Source organism: Thamnophis elegans, chromosome 4 (assembly GCF_009769535.1).
Source record: "Thamnophis elegans isolate rThaEle1 chromosome 4, rThaEle1.pri, whole genome shotgun sequence".
Classification (NCBI taxonomy): domain Eukaryota; kingdom Metazoa; phylum Chordata; class Lepidosauria; order Squamata; family Colubridae; genus Thamnophis; species Thamnophis elegans.
Genome location: NC_045544.1, coordinates 116,482,845 through 116,502,280, shown reverse-complemented (window position 1 = coordinate 116,502,280; position 19,436 = coordinate 116,482,845). Strand labels below are relative to the sequence as shown.

At 46.5% G+C, this 19,436-nt stretch overlaps 1 protein-coding gene across 1 annotated transcript; it reads left to right on the top strand.

Annotated features, from left to right (window-relative positions):
• The first annotated feature begins 1,543 nt into the window (after nt 1-1,543).
• Nucleotides 1,544-19,008, top strand: XAF1 (XIAP associated factor 1). Its single transcript, XM_032217181.1, has 8 exons — nt 1,544-1,722; nt 3,461-3,596; nt 6,296-6,352; nt 7,928-8,123; nt 12,981-13,048; nt 14,574-14,923; nt 15,594-15,660; nt 18,849-19,008. Exons 1-8 carry the CDS (start codon nt 1,616-1,618, stop codon nt 18,945-18,947), a joined length of 1,080 nt encoding a protein of 359 aa, XP_032073072.1. The 5' UTR covers nt 1,544-1,615; the 3' UTR covers nt 18,948-19,008.
• Nucleotides 19,009-19,436: the final 428 nt, after the last annotated feature.

Below are 19,436 nucleotides of genomic sequence, written 5' to 3'. Positions count from 1 at the left end.
TCTTGCAAGCCAAAGTGCTGGGTAAGGCTGACCCTACGCTTAGCCCCTTGGCCCAAAGGTGCTTTTTCTGGAGGCAACTGGCCCTCCTTGCTTTTTCTTTTGAAGATATTTCGCTTCTCATCCAAGAAGCTTCTTCAGCTCTGACCGAGTGGTGAGAAATGGAAGAGCTGAAGAAACTTCTTGGATGAGAAGTGAAATGTCTTCAAAAGAAAAAGCAAGGAAGTCCAGTTGCCTCCAGAAAAAGCACCTTTGGGCCAGCCGTGTCCTGGATCAGGAGCCATCAACCTTTCGGACCTCAGGGACCACTAAATTCATAATTTTAAACCCCGTGGGCCACTAATATAATCTGCCTAATGACCGGCTGGGTGGGCGTGGCAAGATGGTCATGTGACTGGGTGGGGGTGGCCAACTCGATGTCACTCACGTCAAGGGGTACTTTGCCAGCTTCAATTTGACTGCCCGCCCTGGCTCCTTAGAGGCCCAAAAGGAAGCAGTTCCTAGAGCTAAGCAGCTGCTATGAGGAAAGAGTTGGCAAAACAGGCTCAGTTCAAACTAGATCTGACCGAAAAGGAGGCTCAGTAGAAGCACCTCACTGAGGACTACAAGCATAGGCTTTCCAAGCAGAGGGAAGATCTACAGGAGTGCAGGGCCAGGTGCCAGCGCTTGGAGGCTCAGTAGGCTGAGAGGGTCAGCCAGTTCCAGGCCATGATGCAGTCCCAGTGGAATGAGGCCCTCCGGCCACCAGCAGCACCTCCCTCCAGTCTTCGCCCAAAGCCCTGCACCAGAAGGGCGAAGCAGCCCCCAAGTTGGAATTTCTGCCCCCCTCTGGATCGCACAAAAAGACCCCAAAGGGGGAGACTCTCTGCAGCAACACAAATATTCATTGCACTTATCCAGCTCAGGGGTTGTAGTTTGAGGACCCCTGATTTAGTGCAATATAAAAAAAATGCAAATAATTTTTCTACGGACTACCAACATTTTCTCATGGACCTCCAGTGGTCCATGGACCACCAGTTGGTGACTGCTGACCTGGATGGCTGAGAATCTCTACAGACTTAGCCACCTTGGAAAAAGGACGGGTGGGATTTCCCCACCTTCCCATTACACCCATAGAAGCAAACGACTTCGCACGATGGAGTAAGGTTTTCTGCTTCAAAAAGCAGCTACCTAGTTCGCTAAAATGCCTGTCCTCTTCCAAGAGAGGGGACTGGGTAAGCCCCACGAGAGGAATGTCCCATCCAGCCTGTCCCACCACCTGCTGCTTGTATGGTACTTTCCCTGCTGTAACGTGAGAGCAGATCTAGCGAGTTGGTCTCTGGGCCTCGGTGATGGGAATAGGAAGGTTAAAAAGAGGAGTTCTGCTGCCCTCTAGTGGCAGTGGCTTCTCAAATTTGAGAGAGTACTTTTGAAATATGTTTACAAAGATAAAAACATTTTCATCACTTTGTTGATTCCGCTTAGCTGCGGGCGTTGGGAGATCTGCCGGGACGGGGGCGGCGGGGGGGAGGGCTCCCGGGAGGAGGGAGGGGCCCCCAGTCTTTGGAGGAAAAAGAAATCCTGGCGGTTCGTCCAGTTTCTTTTGCAGGAGCAAAAGGCATGTGCCACAGGCAGACAGATGTTTTCAGTTTCGTTTCCGCCGATCCAGATTGCAGAAATGAAAGTGAAAGATGGAGGGAGTCCGAGCGGAGAAATGGAAGAGGAGAGACGTATCTGCAAGAACTGGTAGGAAAACTTCAATGCTAATCTCAACTTCTCACATAGGCGTCTATCGTCAGAGCAGTAGCTAGAGAGGCATAGATGTGCTTTGTTTCTCTACAAAGGTCTTTCCAGAATCTCCTGTGGGGCAGGCTGGAGGGAGGAGAAAGCTTTTGGAAGTTGGGCAGGAATAATGTGGGAAGTCCCTAAACTCAACCTCAGCAACTTTAAGATATGTGGACTTCAACTCCCAGAATTCCCCAGCCAGCTGTATACAGATAGTTCTTGACTTATAGAGCCAATATTTATTTTGCTAAGTGAAACATTTGTTAAGTCAGTTTTGCTCCATTTTACAATCTTTCTTGACGTGGTTGATAAGTGAATCATTGCAGCTGTTAAGTTAGTAATGTGGTTATTAAGTAAATCTGGCTTCCTCCTTGGCTTTGCTTGTCATCACATGACACTGCAACCGTCATAAATATAAACCAGTGTGGCCAAGTATCCAAATTTCGATCACATGACCAAAGGGATTCTGCTATGGTCATAAACACGAAAATCAAGTTAGAAGTCAGTTTTTTCAGCACCGTTGCAACTTTGAATAGTCAGTAAATGAACGTTGTAATTCAAGGACTTCCTGTATTTTTCTTTACAGCTTCAGTTGATTCTGGTCCATTTTCAAATTCCTTTTTTTTGTTTTTCTTTTGCTAATGATCCATAATATCAAATACCCCATTCTGTCCAGTTTTATAAGAATGAGCAAAACTCAAGCCTGGGTATTAATTTATTACCAACATTACACTGGGTTTTGTTAGAAGAAATAACCTCCTGGGTTCAGTTCCAAGTGGGGAGAAAGACACTGGAAACATAGCGGTTGTTTGGAAAGATGGTTTTTAATAGTGGACAGGACCACGTGGTTTGAAGATGTTGGGTGAAGAGGAAGAAAAAAGGGGACAGATCCTAGACTTTTATACCTACTCTTGAGCCCCACCTTAGAGTTTCCTGTTCCTGTACAAGAAATGTGTTCTGATTGGTGGTCAGACTCCCAGGGGGCAGGAGTCTTAGCTAACTTTGTAGGCTGTCTGTCTTTTGAGTCCCAGGTTTGGTTGAGCTTTGCTGGGTGATGGTGTAATGAAAGGGCTCTGGGATTCCTATTAAGGCTCTGCCTGAAGTAGGTAGATCTTTGTTATGTAGAATAGACTGGCTCAGGCCTTAATGGCCCATTGACAAACGTGGGGACGGAAGCTGAAAGCAGCTGCTTTGTCTTTAAAACATATTTTTCCTTTTCTCATCCAGGGAGATATACTCCGCCCCCTTAATATTTCCCAAAATAGATATAGATATAGATATACTTTATTTGTATGCCGCCCTTTTCCCTGAGGGGACTCAGGGCGGCTCACAATTCAGGGGAGGGAGGACAAACAAGTTACAAACAAAAAACAATACATTATTAAAAAGCACAACAGTCATACTATTCGAGTGGGGTTGAAATCTTTAGCCCCAGGCCTGTTGGGACAGCCAGGACTTAAGGGCTACGCGGAAGGTCTGGAGGGTGGTGAGGGTACGTATCTCCAGGGGAGTAGTTCGTTCCAAAGGGGAAATAGTTCACCCTCTAGGAGAGGGAGGAGTGGGTGCTAACTTCCCACAGTTGCAAGGAGTAGAAAAAAGAATCGGTCTATTTACATCAGTCTTTTTACCAAAATCGAAGCTTCAGACATATTGATGACCTTTCCAATGGCCGTTCCCCCCCCCCCACTTCTCTTCCTAGCAAGAGGGATGTGGCTGCAGTGAATTTCTCCCTCCATGAAGCTCATTGCATGCGGTTTCTTGCTGTCTGTCCCAAGTGTGAGGAACTGGTTGCTTCAAAGGACATGAAAGAGCATCTCGCCATGGCCCACCAACAGGTAGGGAGGGTCTTCTCTTTGCTAACCTTCGACAGGAGGCAATCCGTCGGCTGCTGTCTCTAAGGTGCAACAGGAACATGGTATGATGAGAGTTTATGTTTATGTTACCTGCTGGTTGCCAAACCGCCTGAATTTTGATCAGTGGGGATGCTGAGACAGTTGTGCGAGGACCAGTTGTACATTATCTCTACGGTTGCTAAACAAATGGTTATAGGTCAAGTACCTGTATGGGAAACAGCTTAAGAATTTTGCATTGCTTTTTTGGGGGGGAGGGGGGTTGTTGGAAGAAATGTCCACCTGGGTTCAGTTCCAAGTGGGGAAAAAGACACTGGAAACATGGAGGCTGCTTGGGAAGATGGTTTAACCTCATGGCTGGAGTTCCTGAACAGAAAAGGGGGAATCACATGCTTCCAGATGTTGGGTGAAGAAGAAAAGAGACTGAGATGCTGAAAATTCCTGGCTTTATGCCCTCTCTGGCCTTTGATCTTGATCTTGTATTCTGATCGGTTGTCAAACTCCCAGGGGGCCACGTGGGGGCAACTCTGTAGGTTGTGCTTTGAGTCCAGGTTTGGTTGGGCCCTGCTTCTTCCGAGGTACCCTGTGGTGAGTTTCTGTGGAAGGCTAATCCTACCTTCGTTATGTAGAGTAGACTACCTCAGGCTTTTTTTTAACGACCCATTGACAAAGGTGGAAGCTATTAATAGTGAGTCTGTTTCCTGACTAAAAACATGTTTCTCCATTTTTTATCCAAGGAAAATAATATTCTGCCTTTTCAATATTTCCCAGGATATTTAATTTTTCTAGGAGAGGGGTGGGTTTTAACTTCCTACAGGGTGCTGGACCACCATTTCCCCATTGAAAGGAAAAGTTCTTTCTATGCAACTTTGGAGATTTTGGTCTTCTAAGAGCAGGGATGGCTTGATAGATTTACACTCTATCCTCCATCCCCCTCCCGGTATGTCTTCCTGCAACAGTTTTGTCAGTTTTGCTCTTGACTTCTCACTGACAAAGCATTGACACTGGTTACCTATTGGAATAGTTTCTTTTGTGGGTGGGTGGACTATCACTGCTGCAGGTTTTACCGAATTTGAGGTGGGAGAGAGTTCATACTCCTAAGCAGTGGAACAACTTGCCTCCAGAGGTTGTGAATGCTCCAACACTGGAAGTTTTTAAGAAGATGTTGGATAACCGATTGTCTGAAGTGGTGTAGGCTTTCCTGCCTAAGCAGATGGTTGGACTAGAAGACCTCCAAAGTCCCTTCCCAACTCATTCTATTCTATTCTATTCCTTGTTGTGAGTGCCAGATCTGGAGAAATGAATACAATGATGGATAGCAATAGCACACAGATTTATTGTATTTTTCAAAGTATAAGACACACTTCCCCAACTAAAAGTGGGTGGAAATTGCAGTGTGTCTTATACATCGAATGTTGCTGAAGCCCCGCCCACCCACTGGACCTCACCTTTCGGCCGTTTTTGGCCTCCGCACATCACGTTTTCGGCCTCTGCACGCCCCATTTTTGGCCTCCACGCATTGCGTTTTTGGATGGTTCCAGGTGGTGGGGTACGGCAGTGGCAATCCCTGCCTCCTGGAACATGCCAAAAACATGATGCGCAGAAGCCAAAAACAGGGCGTGCATAGGCCGAAAATGCGATGCACGGTGGCCCAAAACGCGACATGTGGAGATGGCGATGGGCTGTGGTGATCCCACAGCCTTAAACAGCTGATTGGTGATATTTTGGGAGGCCGATCCAACCATCAAACAGCTGCTCATTCTGAATCAGGCTGTGATAACATGCTAAAGCTGAACAGGCTGTTTGCAGTAAGGACGCTAGCCAAATAAATACTGATGGATGCTGATAAGCAGAGGCAGATTTTTTTTTCTTGTTTTCCTCCCCAAAAACTAATGCGCATCTTATACTCCGGAGCGTCTTATACTCTGAAAAATACAGGTATATACCGCTTCACAGTGCGTTAGAGTCCCTCTCTAAGAGGTTTACAGAGTCAGCCTATTGCCCCCAACAATCTGGATCTTCATTTTAGCGACCTCGGGAGGATGGAAAGCTGAGTCAACCTTGAGTTGGTGAGACCCGAATTACCAAATTGCTGGCAGCCTGGCAGACGGTGATCAACAAAAGTAGCCTGCAGTACTGCATTCTAACCACTGGGGCAGAAGATAGTTTTCTGAAGGCTTCCAGAGGGAAGACAATGTGGGAATGGACATGATTGATGTTGACCCAGAAAATCAATAGATAATTAATTGAGAGCACCATCGCCTAGCCCTATTCTTCCTAAATCCTGTCTAGAAGGAAAACTCTTCATCTTTCATTTATAAAACTAATTTAATACATAAATACAATATATACTACAATACAATACAATAGCAGAGTTGGAAGGGACCTTGGAGGTCTTCTAGTCCAACCCCCTAGTCCAACCCCCTAATTTATCTCAAATTAACCTTCATATACCTTGCCTTTCCATGATCGTCTCCAAAACATGCCTGTACATCCATCAATGGGCTGAACATTGCAGGCAACCAATAAAATGTATCCCAAACAAGACATGCTCTTTGGCAAAATCCCAACATCTTTGGAGCAGATCAGTGCTGTGTCCTGCCGTCCTGGCTTCCAGTGGGTGGCTGTGTCTTTGGGTAAAGCAACCGATTGCCTGTTTTCCATCCTCCCTTTCCCTCTTCCAGGTCAGATGCACACTCTGTCACCAGATGATGCAACAGTATCTGCTGGAGCACCATGAGGTAAGGTGGACATCTGTCCCTGCCTTTGCACAATGTTTGTGGGATGGGAAAGGTCCCTGTGCTGGGAAGAACAGTGTCTTCCTTGAGTTCACTTACGACGTGTGGACTGATGTGAGTGGAAAATAGTCATTACAATATCTCATTTTCACAATGGAGATGAAATGCCATCAAGCTCTTATGACCTGGCACCTAGGTAACTTCAGAACTACCGTCTCCAATAAGAATCAACCTTTTCCAGGTGAATTTGCTTGTAGTAGCAATTTGGGAAGGACAGAGACCAGAAATGCTCCTTCTGAGTGGTAGCACTCTTCTTTGAAACAGAGTCACTCTGGAACAAGAATGGAGTAACCTAACTGGAGTAGCCTATCTGGAGTAGCCTCCTGGAAGACAGACCAGAAAGTTTGGGTGAAATGAGATGTCATTAATAGTAACTGGGATATTGTCTTGTGCCCTGGAATCTTTAACTGATGTAGTGTGTTAACACTCTAAATGCCAAGAGATAAATTTAATAAAAAATGAAGCGAATAGGTGAGAGGATGTTTCTGATGGGTGTCCATTTCATACTTTACGGAGCACTACACCAGGCTTGTTACTTAGTGTGAAAGATTTGCACATGCCTAGTACAGTTTAGTGTTAATCACAGAAAACAACTGAGAATATAGGAGCCTAGAGAGTTTTTATAGGCTAGCATTTTATGGGAATTCTACCTCTTTGGTCAGTACATACTGTATTTCATGCATTGGGTGAACCCAGAAAACAGACAAGAGCAGTTTGGCGTAGTGGTTGAGGCACCAGGCTAGAAAGATCAAGAGTTCTTGTCCCACCTTAGGCAGGAAAAATATCTAGGTGACTTTCGACCAGTCACTCTCAGCCCAAACTACCTCACAGGCAGGGATGGGCCTCAAAAATTTTAGCAAGCCGTTGGGTGGGTGTGGCCATGGTGGGTGTGGCCTCCTGCACCACGGCGGGGGTAGTGGTGTTTGCTTTCCCCAGGCTCCGGAGGCTTTTCTCGAGCCTCCAGAGGGCAAAAACAGCCTCACCAGGGTCCAGAGGTCCTCTGGAAGGGAAACAGGCCAGTTTCTGGTCTTCCTGAACTTCTGGTAGGCCCATTTTTCGCCCTCCCCAAGCTTCTGTACATGCCCTGCACTTACCTGCATCCAAAACGAGCCGCATGGGGACTCCTGTGAGGGGCAGGGTGTGTGGGGCCAGCCAGGAATGGGATTTGGGGGTTCTCCGAACTGCACAGAATCTTAGTTAGAGGTTCTCTCAAACCCCCAGCAGCCCATCCCTGATCAAAGGGTGGTTGCTGTGGGGGAAATAGGAGGAGAAAGGAATTAATCCATGTTCATTGCCCTGAGTTATTATAACAGTAATAGAGGTGGGATAAAATATATGACTTTTTTCAGACTTGGGTTTCTGCAATGTACAAGACATCACATAAGGCAAGATATCATCCACACCTCCTGGGCTCCATAACTAATTCTGACTGTCCAAGGTTCCTCCTGCAAGCTCTGAGGCCTTAAACGCAACTGCAAAAACTGAACTTTGGGTCCTTTGTTCTTCCCACCCCTGCAGGCTGAAGAATGCCAAGAACGCTCCGTTAAATGCCACTTCTGCGAGCTGGAGCTGCCATTCCATAAGCTGCAATCTCACCTGGATGCATGTGGCAGCCGCACCACCATGTGTTGGGATTGTGGCAAATACGTCATGCACAAAGCCCAAGAGGGACACAAGCTCACCTGCCAAACAGGCAATAGGCTGAGGGCCCCTGGTGAGTTTCACGCACCGTGGCTATCCTTGCTAGCTTTGTCCATTCTCCGCTCCATCAATGCCCTTTTGAAATGCAACCTGGGAATTGATGGAGATTGCCCCACCCTTTTGCATCTAGGACAGTGTTTCTCAACCTTGGCAACTTGAAGATGTCTGGACTTCAAGTCCCAGAATTCCCCAGCCAGCATTCGAGAAACACTGATCTAGGAGCTGTGTCTGTTTTTCCCCTGGCCTATGATTAGTAACGCTGAACTTGTTGATCAGAAAGGTCAGCAGTTTGGTGGTTCAAATCCCTAACGATGATGCCTAATGGAGTGAGCTCCCGTTACCTGTCCCAGCTTCTGCCAACCTAGCAGTTCGAAAGCATGTAAAATGCAAGTAAAAATAAACCACCTTTGGTGGGAAGGTAACAGCGTTCCTTGCCCCTTCGATGTTTAGTCCTGCTGGCCACATGACTATAGAACGTCTTCAGACAGCGCTGGCTCTTTGGCTTAGAAATGGAGATGAGCACCGCCCCCTAGAGCCAGGATCGATTAGCATATGTGCGAGGGGAACCTTTATCTTATGATTAGTGAAATGAAAGATCAAAATGGCCTTGCTTTCCCCATCTCTCTTTCTCTTTATGACTTCATCTCTTCAAAATGTAGTTTAGATGAAGTCAGGCATTTCATTCTCATGTATTTCTGAATCTAGCTTTTACCTCAGATGTAATGAACATGTTAGCATTTCCTGACAGCTGCACTGAGCCTGTAATTTTCATCCAAAGTGGACATAATGAACATAGTCTTTTAAAAAGGGGGGGGGGACACATGACATTGTTGCGCAGAACTTATTCACCACTCTCATGTTTGAAAGCACATCCTCTAACATGGTTCCTGCTGAATTCAAGCACTACCAGGAACCCATGTTTTCAATTTACCATAGATCCTGGTTTGTTCTGGCAGTTCACAAGAATAACTGTCAGCACTCCTCCATTAGATAATTAGGAAAGGAAAACAACGAGACTCCATTGATAGAAATCAAGTGTACTTTTACTAATTATAAATGATCAGAAGCATAGCAAAGTGAAGACTGATTATTTAGGCGCGAAAGCAAATGATATATAGAATAACCCATTCCCGCCCCTTGGCATCCCAGTTACAGTCCAATCATAATTCTCCCAAGTGTCAGGTGTGAGATAACTTCGAAAGGCATCACCAAGATGGAATGTCGATGCCATTGGCCTTGGCAGGAAACCTCCTCCGCACGCACAGTAAGACAGGCGGCAGAAACTCCAGAATCTTCCTCCAGCACAATTAGTAATCCCCTCCCAAATACCATGCCCCCCTCCCCGTTTCAATGGCAGCCGAAGCAGCAGCAAAGCAGAGGCTGACAAGAACTTTCTCCACTAGTAAATAAATGCTGGTAATCACTCAATCAATAAATAAAAGCTTGTTCTCTGTTTAGATTAGACCAGTGATGGTGAACCTATGACACGGTGTCAGTGCTGACACGCGTAGCCTTTTGGGGTGACACGCACAGGATTCATCCTAAGGTGACCAGACGTTCCGCTGTTGGGACGCGATGCATCGGTAGCGGAGGAGCGGGATCCCGAGGGAGGCTGTTGCAGAAGGGCGAAATCTGAGATTTCTTCGCTTCTGCGGCAGGATAACATTTGTTCTTTAGAGGAAGGGGGGGAGAGACCACTACAGTTGCATTTCTTTTCTTGCTGGGGATTTAGAAGTCTTATGTTCACTTTTATTCCCGGGAAAAAAAAACAAACCCGAGCCTCCACTGTTGTCCAACCCTCGCGTTTCCTGGCAAGAAATCACATCCCCCATTATGACGAGGTATGCCGGCTTTCGATTGGTAAGGCATCCTCGGCATCCCCCGGGTGATCTCCGGGCCCCCGGCTTCCCCATCTCCTCTCCTATGGGGAAACGTGCATCATAATGTTGTAAGCTGCCCGGAGTTACCTGTGTGTGAGGTGGGCTGCCCTATGCATTTGCGTTTGTGTGCTGGAGAGAGAGTGAAAAAGAGAGGGAGAATTATATTAATTAGAAGCGGCGGTGGCGGACGTCGGCAGCGACTGTAACGACTGCTCGGGCGAGGTGCGGAGGAAGAACGGAAGGTCCCTCCCGCCCGCGACGACGGCTCCAGCCATGGACGAGCAGGCTGGCCCCAACAACAACAACGCACTGCTCTTGCCGCCACCCTCCGGATGGGAAGCACCCACGCCTGTGCGGCCCCTGTGCTGCGGTGGGAAGCGAGTCTGCAAGGCGTGGTTGCTTCCCACCCGGAGGTGGCGGCAAGAGCAGCGCGTTGTGTTGTTGTTGAAGAAGACGCCGGGGCCAGCCTGCTCGTCCATGGCTGGAGCCGTCGTCGCGGGCGGGAGGGACCTTCCGTTCTTCCTCCGCACCTCGCCCGCGCGGTCGTTACAGTCGCTGCTGATGTCCGCCAGCCGGTGGCTACCGGACCTCGCTGGAGTCAATTGCAAAACCCCGTTCAGGGCTTTGAGGACCTGAGGCATCTTGGAAATGCATTTCCCTATCGGAAAGAATGGAGTAGCTGCGGAATTTGTAACAACAGAAGATAATAACTTGGTGCTTCGCAGGTTACGAAAATCTCAAGTTTGATTTGCACACTGTTTTTTAAAAGTTAGATAAAGAAATTATGCTGTGAAAGCGACTAGAAAGCCTCCCCTCCCCTTCCTGTGTGCGAGAAAGGGAAGGAGAGGAAGGAAGGAGGGAGGGGGGAAGGAAAGAAGAAGGGAGGGGGGAGAAGATGGAAGGAGAAAAGATGTATGGAAGGAGAAAGAATGGGAGGAGAAGGAGGAAGATGGAAGAAAAAAAGAAGAAAAAGAAGAAGGGAGGGAGGAAAAGAGGGAAGGAGGTAGGAAGAAAAGGGGAAGAGAGGGAAGAGCAGAAAGACAAAGAGGATGAAGTGATAGGCAAGAGGAAAGAGGAAGGAAGGAAAAAAGAAAAAGGGAGGGAGAGAGGAAGAAGAAAAGATGGAACTAGAAAGGAAAGAAGGGAGGGAGGGAGGAAGGGGAAGACAGGGAAAGAGCAGAAAGACAGAGAAGGTTGAAGGTAGATAGGCAGAAGGAAGGAAGAAGGAAGAAATAGGGAAGGAGGGAAGAGGAAGGAACAGAAGCGAAGAGGAAGAGAGAAATGGAAAGAGCAGAAGACAGAGAAGGTAGATAGGCAAAAGAAATGAAGCTGAAGAATGGAAGGAGGAAGGAAGAGAAAAGGAGGAAGGGAGTGAGTGAGGAAAGAAGAGAGGATGGAAGGAGAAAGGAAGGAAGAGAGGGAAAGAGCAGAAGACAGATAAGGTGAAGGTAGATAAGCAAGAGGAATGAAGGAAGAAGTGAGGAGTCTCGAGGAAGGGGGAAAACATTTAGTGACCAGAGTTACAATGGCATTGAAAAAAAGTGACTGATGAACAAAGAAGTTACTAAGCAGGTATGTTAAATAATTTGTTTTTTGGTTTATTAAATACACTTATATTGCAATTATATATTTTTGTAGTTTAAACTATAAATTGCGCAAAATTATGTTTTGTCGAAGTGACACACAACGCGAGTTATGCTCGATTTTTTGCCGATTTTTGACACACCACGCCAAAAAGGTTGCCCATCACTGGATTAGACATTTAGCAATTGGAAAGGGGCAGAATAAAAACTAAGATCCCCAGGAATGCCACATTCCTCCCTGGAAACTAGAATGAGGATTAAGGAAATTGTAAGTATTTAGGGAAAGCTGCAATGAGGTTGAATAATTTGTAGCTCAGAATATCCAAGGGGTTGACTGTAGCAAAGCAGGGTGAAGTCTAGCAATCTCTACGCATCAGTAACATCTCTGGACAACCCCTTCATTTCAATTCCTATGTTGTGACACTGTTGCAGAGCATGGCTTGCACATTGGCGTCACTTTGCATGCTCAGACTCCATCAAAGCACATCTTGTTCCTTGCTTAGGACTGAAAGGCATTCCTGGGAAGCTTGTTTTCCTACTAGTAATTGCCAACCACAGTATTAACTAACCTCTTAGCACCATATTTAAATTTTGCCCTCCTTTACCTAGAGTTGTTTTTTAAAATTCTAGGAATCAAGTTGTGTTAACTGATTTGACTGGCTATAGTGCAGGTGCCCTATTAATCACTGCCTTTCTGTTGTGTGATGTTAAGGTATTGATAGGATTGTTTCAGTTGCTCAATGTTGCATGAATGCAATATTATGTCTTGTTAAGGCTTAGCATTATGCTGTGTCTAGGTAAAAATAATAGTTGATCAGAGATTTAACTTGCTTTGTGAACGTAATGTTGATTTTGCTAAAACTGGGGTAGTAATACCCATTTCTAAGCCTCAGTATTTCCCAATTTATCCTAGGAAATTTAAGAGAGGGACAAAATGGATGGATGGATGGATGAATCAGTGATGGGTCCTGACCGGTATGGCCGTACCGGTAGTAGCCTGGAGCAACTGAGAGCTTACCGGTACAGTGGCTCGTTTGGCCCATCCACCCGCGCGCACTCTATAGCTGGATTTATGCCAAAAGGTACACTGCATATGTGGGCACAGCGTGCAGAGCCTGTGCGTGCCCCATTAAGCAGCTGGGTGTCACAGGGGCGGTGGATTGCGCATGTGTGCGCAGCGCACGTCAGGCGCGTGAACGGGTAGACCGATCAGTGTACCAGTAGTGACGGTAAGAGCAACCCACCATTCATTCATTCTCTTCCCTTGCTAAATCTTTCTCTAGGATTCTAGGTGATTTTGGCCAATCAGAGGCTGTTGGAAGGGGCACCGGCCAGTCTGAAAACCTTTTTACAGCTCTTTGATCAGAATATTGGGACTGATTATTGTCTTCTACATCTCCCCTTTAGGTTCCAAAACCAAGTTATGCCTGCAGTGTAACAATTGGTTTCCAGCAGATCAATATCTACACCATCTGGTAAGAAAATTGGCCGCCTTGGTAGCAGTGGAAGTGACTGGTAATCAAAAATTTGGACATTTTGTTATTGATCAGTGGACTCACAAGAGACCAGCATAGTTAGTCCAAGCCTTGTTGTGTTCTTTTGTGTCATGGTTAGAGTGGAACGTGTTGTGGATGATAATCTATCTCTTGAGCTGCCAGTCATACTTTTGAACAGCTGATCTCTTTGTATCCAATTCAGTAGTGGTAATTTTACTGCCAAAGAAGAACAGGCAATTTTATGAAAATACTAGCTATATTTTCATGTTAACTGTAGCAGTTAAAGCTGAAGCAGCTGCATTTGCAGGATATGAAAAACACTATTGGTTTTAACATTGTTCCATGTTTTTATAGCCCAGCATCTTAAGGGAATTTAATTTATGGTTCATAATATAAGTGCCCAGTAAATGAATTCAAGAACTATGAATCTAAGAACTAAGATCTCCGAGGGAAATGGGTGGCTAAGAAGTTCAAACAAATAAACAAACAAACAAGCGAAGTTACATGTGTTTTCAAAAGCGCTTAGGTCTATGTAGGTCTAGTTTGTCCTTTTCTGATTTTATCTGATGTTTCCAATTGACTTTTACTAAAGGCTTGTAGGAGATTTCAAATGATTAAAAATTAAAATCAGAAAAACAAAAGAGACCACAATTTAAATAAACTTAAGTACAAACCTTTAGTCAAGCTGACCATAAAAAAAACTTTAAAAACTAGAGAAAAAAGTTTGGGGCAGAGGGGGGAGGGGGGAAGCTTCCCTTCACTTTTTATCCCTACAATTGGAATATTGAAGTTTGAACCCAGGACTGCCTGGATGCAGACCACTGAGCTTTGGTCTTTGTTGTAGGTCAGGGCCAATTCTGGGGTTGGACATAAAGAAGGGGAAATCCTTATCACCCAATTAGGTGAAAAAGAGGAAGATGTTTTACCAGAAAACAAATATTGTCTCTGTATCTTGTGGCAATTAATTTCTGAGTTATTCAGGGGTGAGCTGCTAAGGGTTCGCACGGGCTCAGACAATCCTCTAGCTAGGATTATGCCCAGTTCGGCAAACCCCCAAATGCGACTCCTGGCTGGCCACGCCCATCCCTCCCACCCTGCCCATCCCAGGTGTCCCCCCCCGGCCTATTCATCATGCCAGCAGGGCCCGCGTGGAGGCTCGGGGAGGGGAGGGGGGAAACGGGCCTACCGGAGGTTCCAGAAGTCTGGAAATGGACCTGTTTCTGGCTTCCGGAGGGTCTCTGGAAGCCGGGGGAAGCAATTTTCGCCCTTCCGGAGGCTCAAGGAAAGCCTCCGGATACTGGGGAGGGTGAAACCCCCCTCCCCGTGGTGCAGGAGGCCAACTAGGCTATGCCTACCATGACCACGCCCACCCAGCAATGGGGCAGCGAACCCATTGCTGCAGTTTTTGAAGCCCACTCCTGGTTATCCTGCTCACTTTTATGACAGCTACTCAACCTACATTAACCAAGACTTCTTGGAAACCTTTCCTTTATCTCACCCACAGAATGAATGCACTTCATCTCCCGTGCTCCTGGGGGCTCTCGCCACCCATTCTGCCGCAAGATCACGGTCTCCTCCATCTCCACCGAGCCTTCCAACTCCAGCTCCTCCTTCCCCTACTTGGAAGATGAAGGCCGACAAAGATGTGCGCCCCAAGAGGAGGGACAGAGAGCTGCCTTCTATCGAAAAAATATCTCTGAGGTCTCCAAGAAGCAAAAAGGCATCTGGCTGCCAGGCCTTTGCCTCCATCCTGACCTCCACTGGGCCTCAGGCTCACAACGACATGTATGACCAGCTGCTGACATGTTCCCAGTGCAACATCCTCCTTCCAGCCCAACCCTGCAGAAGCATGAGGTGAGGAAGATGAAGTCTATGGGAATGTGGCAATAAGGGAGCCATTTGGAAAACGCGATAATATCTGAAGCTGCTACAGGGAGAATTCACAGTGAGGCCTCCTCCTCCTGGAGAAGCCACGTGTACCTCCCCGGCATTTGCTGCTAAACAGCTGAAATCCTAGCCATAACAAGGCTATTAATCAGGGGCAAAATCCTTCCCTATTGGTTTGCAAATGTGAGCGCATGTGCAGAGTGTCAAAAACAGACGTGATGATGTCTGGGTGGGTGGGCGGAGCCTGCTACCAAGCACGCCTGCAAAGGTAAGTAGAACAGCGAGGGGGAGAATTGCTGTGCCACGCGATTTCGCTTATATAAATCATTTGTCACAGCTGATCATCCGAAATACTAGCTCACCCAAACCAGTAGCATTTCTTGGACTACCGGTTCAAGATGAACCGGTCCGAACTGGTAGCATTTCACCCGTTATTAATCTCTATATTTAGAAATGATGGGAGAAGGGAAATGTTATCCAAAAAGATTATTCAAGTTAGTGAGGTTTTTGAAATTGAATTTCTCTATAATGCCTTTAAAAAGGACATGTCAAAAAAAAAAGCGAAGAAGAAGAGAGGCTGCAATAGCTGAACTGTCCTCAGGTCATGCATGAAATCCCTATTTCACTCCTATTTCAGAAAAAGTGCCAGCGGGCAGCTTCCCTACAAGCAATTCGACAGAGCCCACGATTTTTGGAAAAAGAAGGTACGGTTATAATTTCTGGTTTGCTCCTTCCCTCCCTAGTAATTATTCAAACCACTTCATGCTTCTTTAAAAAAAACAGGGAACATGATACAAATGTTTGAAAGTATCTCCAGCTGTTCAAAAGGCTGCACACTTCCACTCAAGTACTTGCCATATTTCTGCACTGCTAGAGAGTCACATTGAGGCAGCAGCATCTGCTTTTCTGTCCTGCCACCCAGGGGTGGGTTGCTAATCCCGTTCCAACCGGTTCAGTTGGAACGGGGCTGGCGGCGTCCTCGTGCACGCGGGCAGTTCACGCATGCGTCTTAGCGCCTGCGCGATGCTCCAGCTGCTCGCAGAGACTCGCGCAGGCGCTGTATGTGCCATACGCCTGCGTGGAAGCGCAGAAGCCTTCAAAGACCAGTAAGGAGTGCGGGCAGGCGGGTGGGCCCTTCGCCGTTCCCGGAAGTTACTTACTTCCGGGTTCGCCGACCAACCGGTTCGCGGCGGTCCCTGCGAACCGGTTGGAACCTACCCCTGCTGCCACCACTGGAACAATAACGGGTTAAATGGACATTGTAGGGAGTGATTTCCCCTTTGAATTTCACTTTCACTTCCCAATTGACCCCACTAACAATTTTAAAGGGAACTTCTTAATAACTTCCATGGTGGCACAGTGGCTAGAAATGCAATATTGCAAGCTAATTCTGCTGACTGCCAGGAGTTCGATCCTGACTGGCTCAAGGTTGACTCAGCCTTCCATCTTTCCGAGGTTCTGTAAAAATGAGGACCCAGATTGTTGGGGGCAATATGGTGGTATTTGTGAGTGCTGAAAACCACCATGGAGCAGTGTATACATTTAAGTGCTATTCCTGTTCATGAATAGGTCTATAGAGTTGTTTTCTTCACAGCCGTATACAAGTGGTTGCCAGAATATATATTTTTGACATTTCACAGTCCAGCATACCTAGTCTTTGACTTACAACCTGTTGCTTAGCGACCAGTCAAAGTGTTAGATCAGGTAAAGCACTGGTTCCCAAACTTGGCAACTTTAAGACTTGTGGACTTCAATGCTGGCTGGAGAATTCTGGGAGTTGAAGTCCACAAGTCTTAAAGTTGCCAAGTTTGGGAACCACTGGGGTAAAGGAAGGCACACAAGGCTTCAGTAACAACAGCTCTTTATTGCAAGTCAGGTAAACATCCGGCTGAGGAAGGGTCGGGCAGCATCCCCTTTTTAAGGGGATTAAACCTCTGTTCCCGCTGGAACAGAGGACCTTGGTGGAAACCTCTGTCGGGGGGGTATCTAACACTAAGTTATGAGGAACACCCCCCGCCCCGAATACTTAGAACCCAGTTCTGAAATTCTGATGGCCTCCCCCACCCATGATCACATGACCACATTTTGGATGCTCAGCAACCAACCCACATATACGGCTATTTGCAGACCTCGATTTACAACATTTTTGCATTTACTTCCAGCTTCCAGCAAAAATGTGCCATAGTAAACAATGACTTTGCTTAATGACCATTTACTTAACAGTTGCCCCATTCAATTAATAAGCACTGCAAGAATTGTAGTAAAGTTGTCTTGCATCCTATGTGTGACCTGAGTTATGACTGACATGACTTAGCAACCATAATTGGTAGACTCAGTTATGGTTGTAAGTCAAGTACTACCTGTACAACACTAGTATTTCTTGGTGGTTTCCCATCTAAGAACTAATCCGGTCTGGCCCATTTCAGTCCAATCCTAATCAAAACCTTTATTAGAAAAGAAAAATGCTAGCAATCAATGTTTTAAGGCAGTGTTTCTCAACTTTGGCAACTTGAAGATGTCCGGACTTCAACTCCCAGAATTCCCCAGCCAGCGAATGCATCTTCAAGTTGCCAAGGTTGAGAAACACTGTTTTAAGGGCTGACTTGTTATTTTTTTAGAAAAAACCAAACTCTTATCAACCAAAGTTAAAAGAACAATCCTGGTGTCACTCAAGCAAACCAAGGAAAAACAGCATATGGGGTTTCCATATTGACTTCCGTCCCCAGCCTCTCAACAGGTGCCTTCCTTCTGTGCCTCTCCAGACCTCCTGTTTTCCTATGGAGCCAGCTTTGTCTCCTTCCAAATAAAGCAGCTGCTCGAAGTCTGGGAGGTGGAGCATGTTTCATTCAGCAGTTTTGGAAGGCATATGGGCCACGTATAGTCTCCCTCGGTTTGAAAATGGCCCTTGTGGTGGCGACAGGATGGAATTCATACTTAACTAAGCTCCTCGTGCAAAATGCTTCCACTGGAGGCTCCAGATGACAGGAGGGTACTCTGGGGTAATAAAACTAATCAAAGAGAGAAGCAGCCTAGAATTGAGGAGAAATTTCCTAACAGTAAGGACAATTAACCAGTGGAACAGAAGTTGGCTTCAGAGGTGGTGGGTGCTTCATCACTGGAGGTTTTTAAGAAGAATCTGGACAGCCACTTGTCTAGAATGAAACAGGGCAGTGATGGGGAACCTTTTTAGCACCAATTGCCCAAACCAGAATGCGCGTGGATGTGAGCGAGCATGTGTGCCGGAGCACCGGAAACCGGAAGACCAGCTGGGCAGTCCGCACATGCCTATTTTGGGGGTGTTTTTCAGGGTGTTTTTTCAGCCGTTTTTCACCCGAAAAATGGTCTGAAAAAGCCTCCAAATGGCCTGAAAAATGGTCTGAACAACAGCCCAAAAATGGTCCTAAAAAGCAGCCTGTTTTGGGGCATTTTGGGGGCCGTTTGCAAGCTGTTTTCCGGTGCCTGTGAAGACCAGCTGGAAAACAGAAGAGTAGCTGGCGATGGCGCATGTGCCCACACAGCTCCTCTGGCATGCGTGCCATAAATTCTCCATCATGGATATAGGGTCTCCTGCTTGAACAGGGGGCTGGACTGGAAGACCTCCAAGGTTTCTTCCAACTCTGTTATTCTGTTAACTGGACAATGGGGCTGGCTGCAGCGGTACCCCCAACCTCAAGGACTGCTCCTAAATAAGCATATAAACCACAGAGGTTAAGACCTTTAATCTGCATGCATTTAGAATATGAATTTGTGCATGGGGGAGTTATCCTAAGAGGCAAGGAGGAGAGGATTCCTGTCCCCTGAGATTTTCCCCCTCCCCAGCCCAAAGCTATTGTCCCCTGCTGCCCTCTGCCATGTTCCAAAGTATATTCTCTTTCCCCGTTTTGTATTGCAGGAGAGTCTGTGCAAAGCTCACCAGAAGGAAGTAGCTGGCAATGACCTTTCTCAGCGGCTGAACTGGCCCTTTTCGTTCCAGCAGGATCGGGTTCAGTAAAGTGTCTTGCAATACCCTGATCTGTCTTTTTAAGAATAAAAGAGCTACAGTTCACAACCAAGACTGAGCATGAGCGCCATTTGCGAGTTTACAACAAAGAGTCTTTGGAATGCAAAAGGATCTATGAGGTTTAGCGCAGCTGAATGGCGCATGCAAAAAATGCTGAATCAGAAGCACTGAAGATCAGAGGCAAGTCCTGCATTTCTCTTCTCCAGGAAGAAGGAAAAAATCTGTTGGCCTTTGAAGAGAAACTTGGTTGGTGCGGGAAGAAAATATGGCTTTACTGGAACCCAGAACTGAAAATTATATACAGGTAGTCCTCAACTTACAACCATTTGCTTAATGTTCAAAGTTACAACAGCACTGACAAAACAAGACTTACAGTCCTCACACTTACGACTGTTGTAGCATAGCCACAGTCACGTGATCAAAATTTGGGCACTTGGCAACTGGCATGCATTTACAACAGTGGCAGCATCCCAGGATCAT

Bases quoted from the DNA above. Each gene is read 5' to 3' on its own strand.
- XAF1 (XM_032217181.1), top strand. From the start codon at position 1,616: ATGTTTTCAGTTTCGTTTCCGCCGATCCAGATTGCAGAAATGAAAGTG. The intron at 6,353-7,927 runs GTAAGGTGGACA...CCACCCCTGCAG, and splicing joins ATCTGCTGGAGCACCATGAG to GCTGAAGAATGCCAAGAACG. The intron at 14,924-15,593 runs GTGAGGAAGATG...CTCCTATTTCAG, and splicing joins CAACCCTGCAGAAGCATGAG to AAAAAGTGCCAGCGGGCAGC.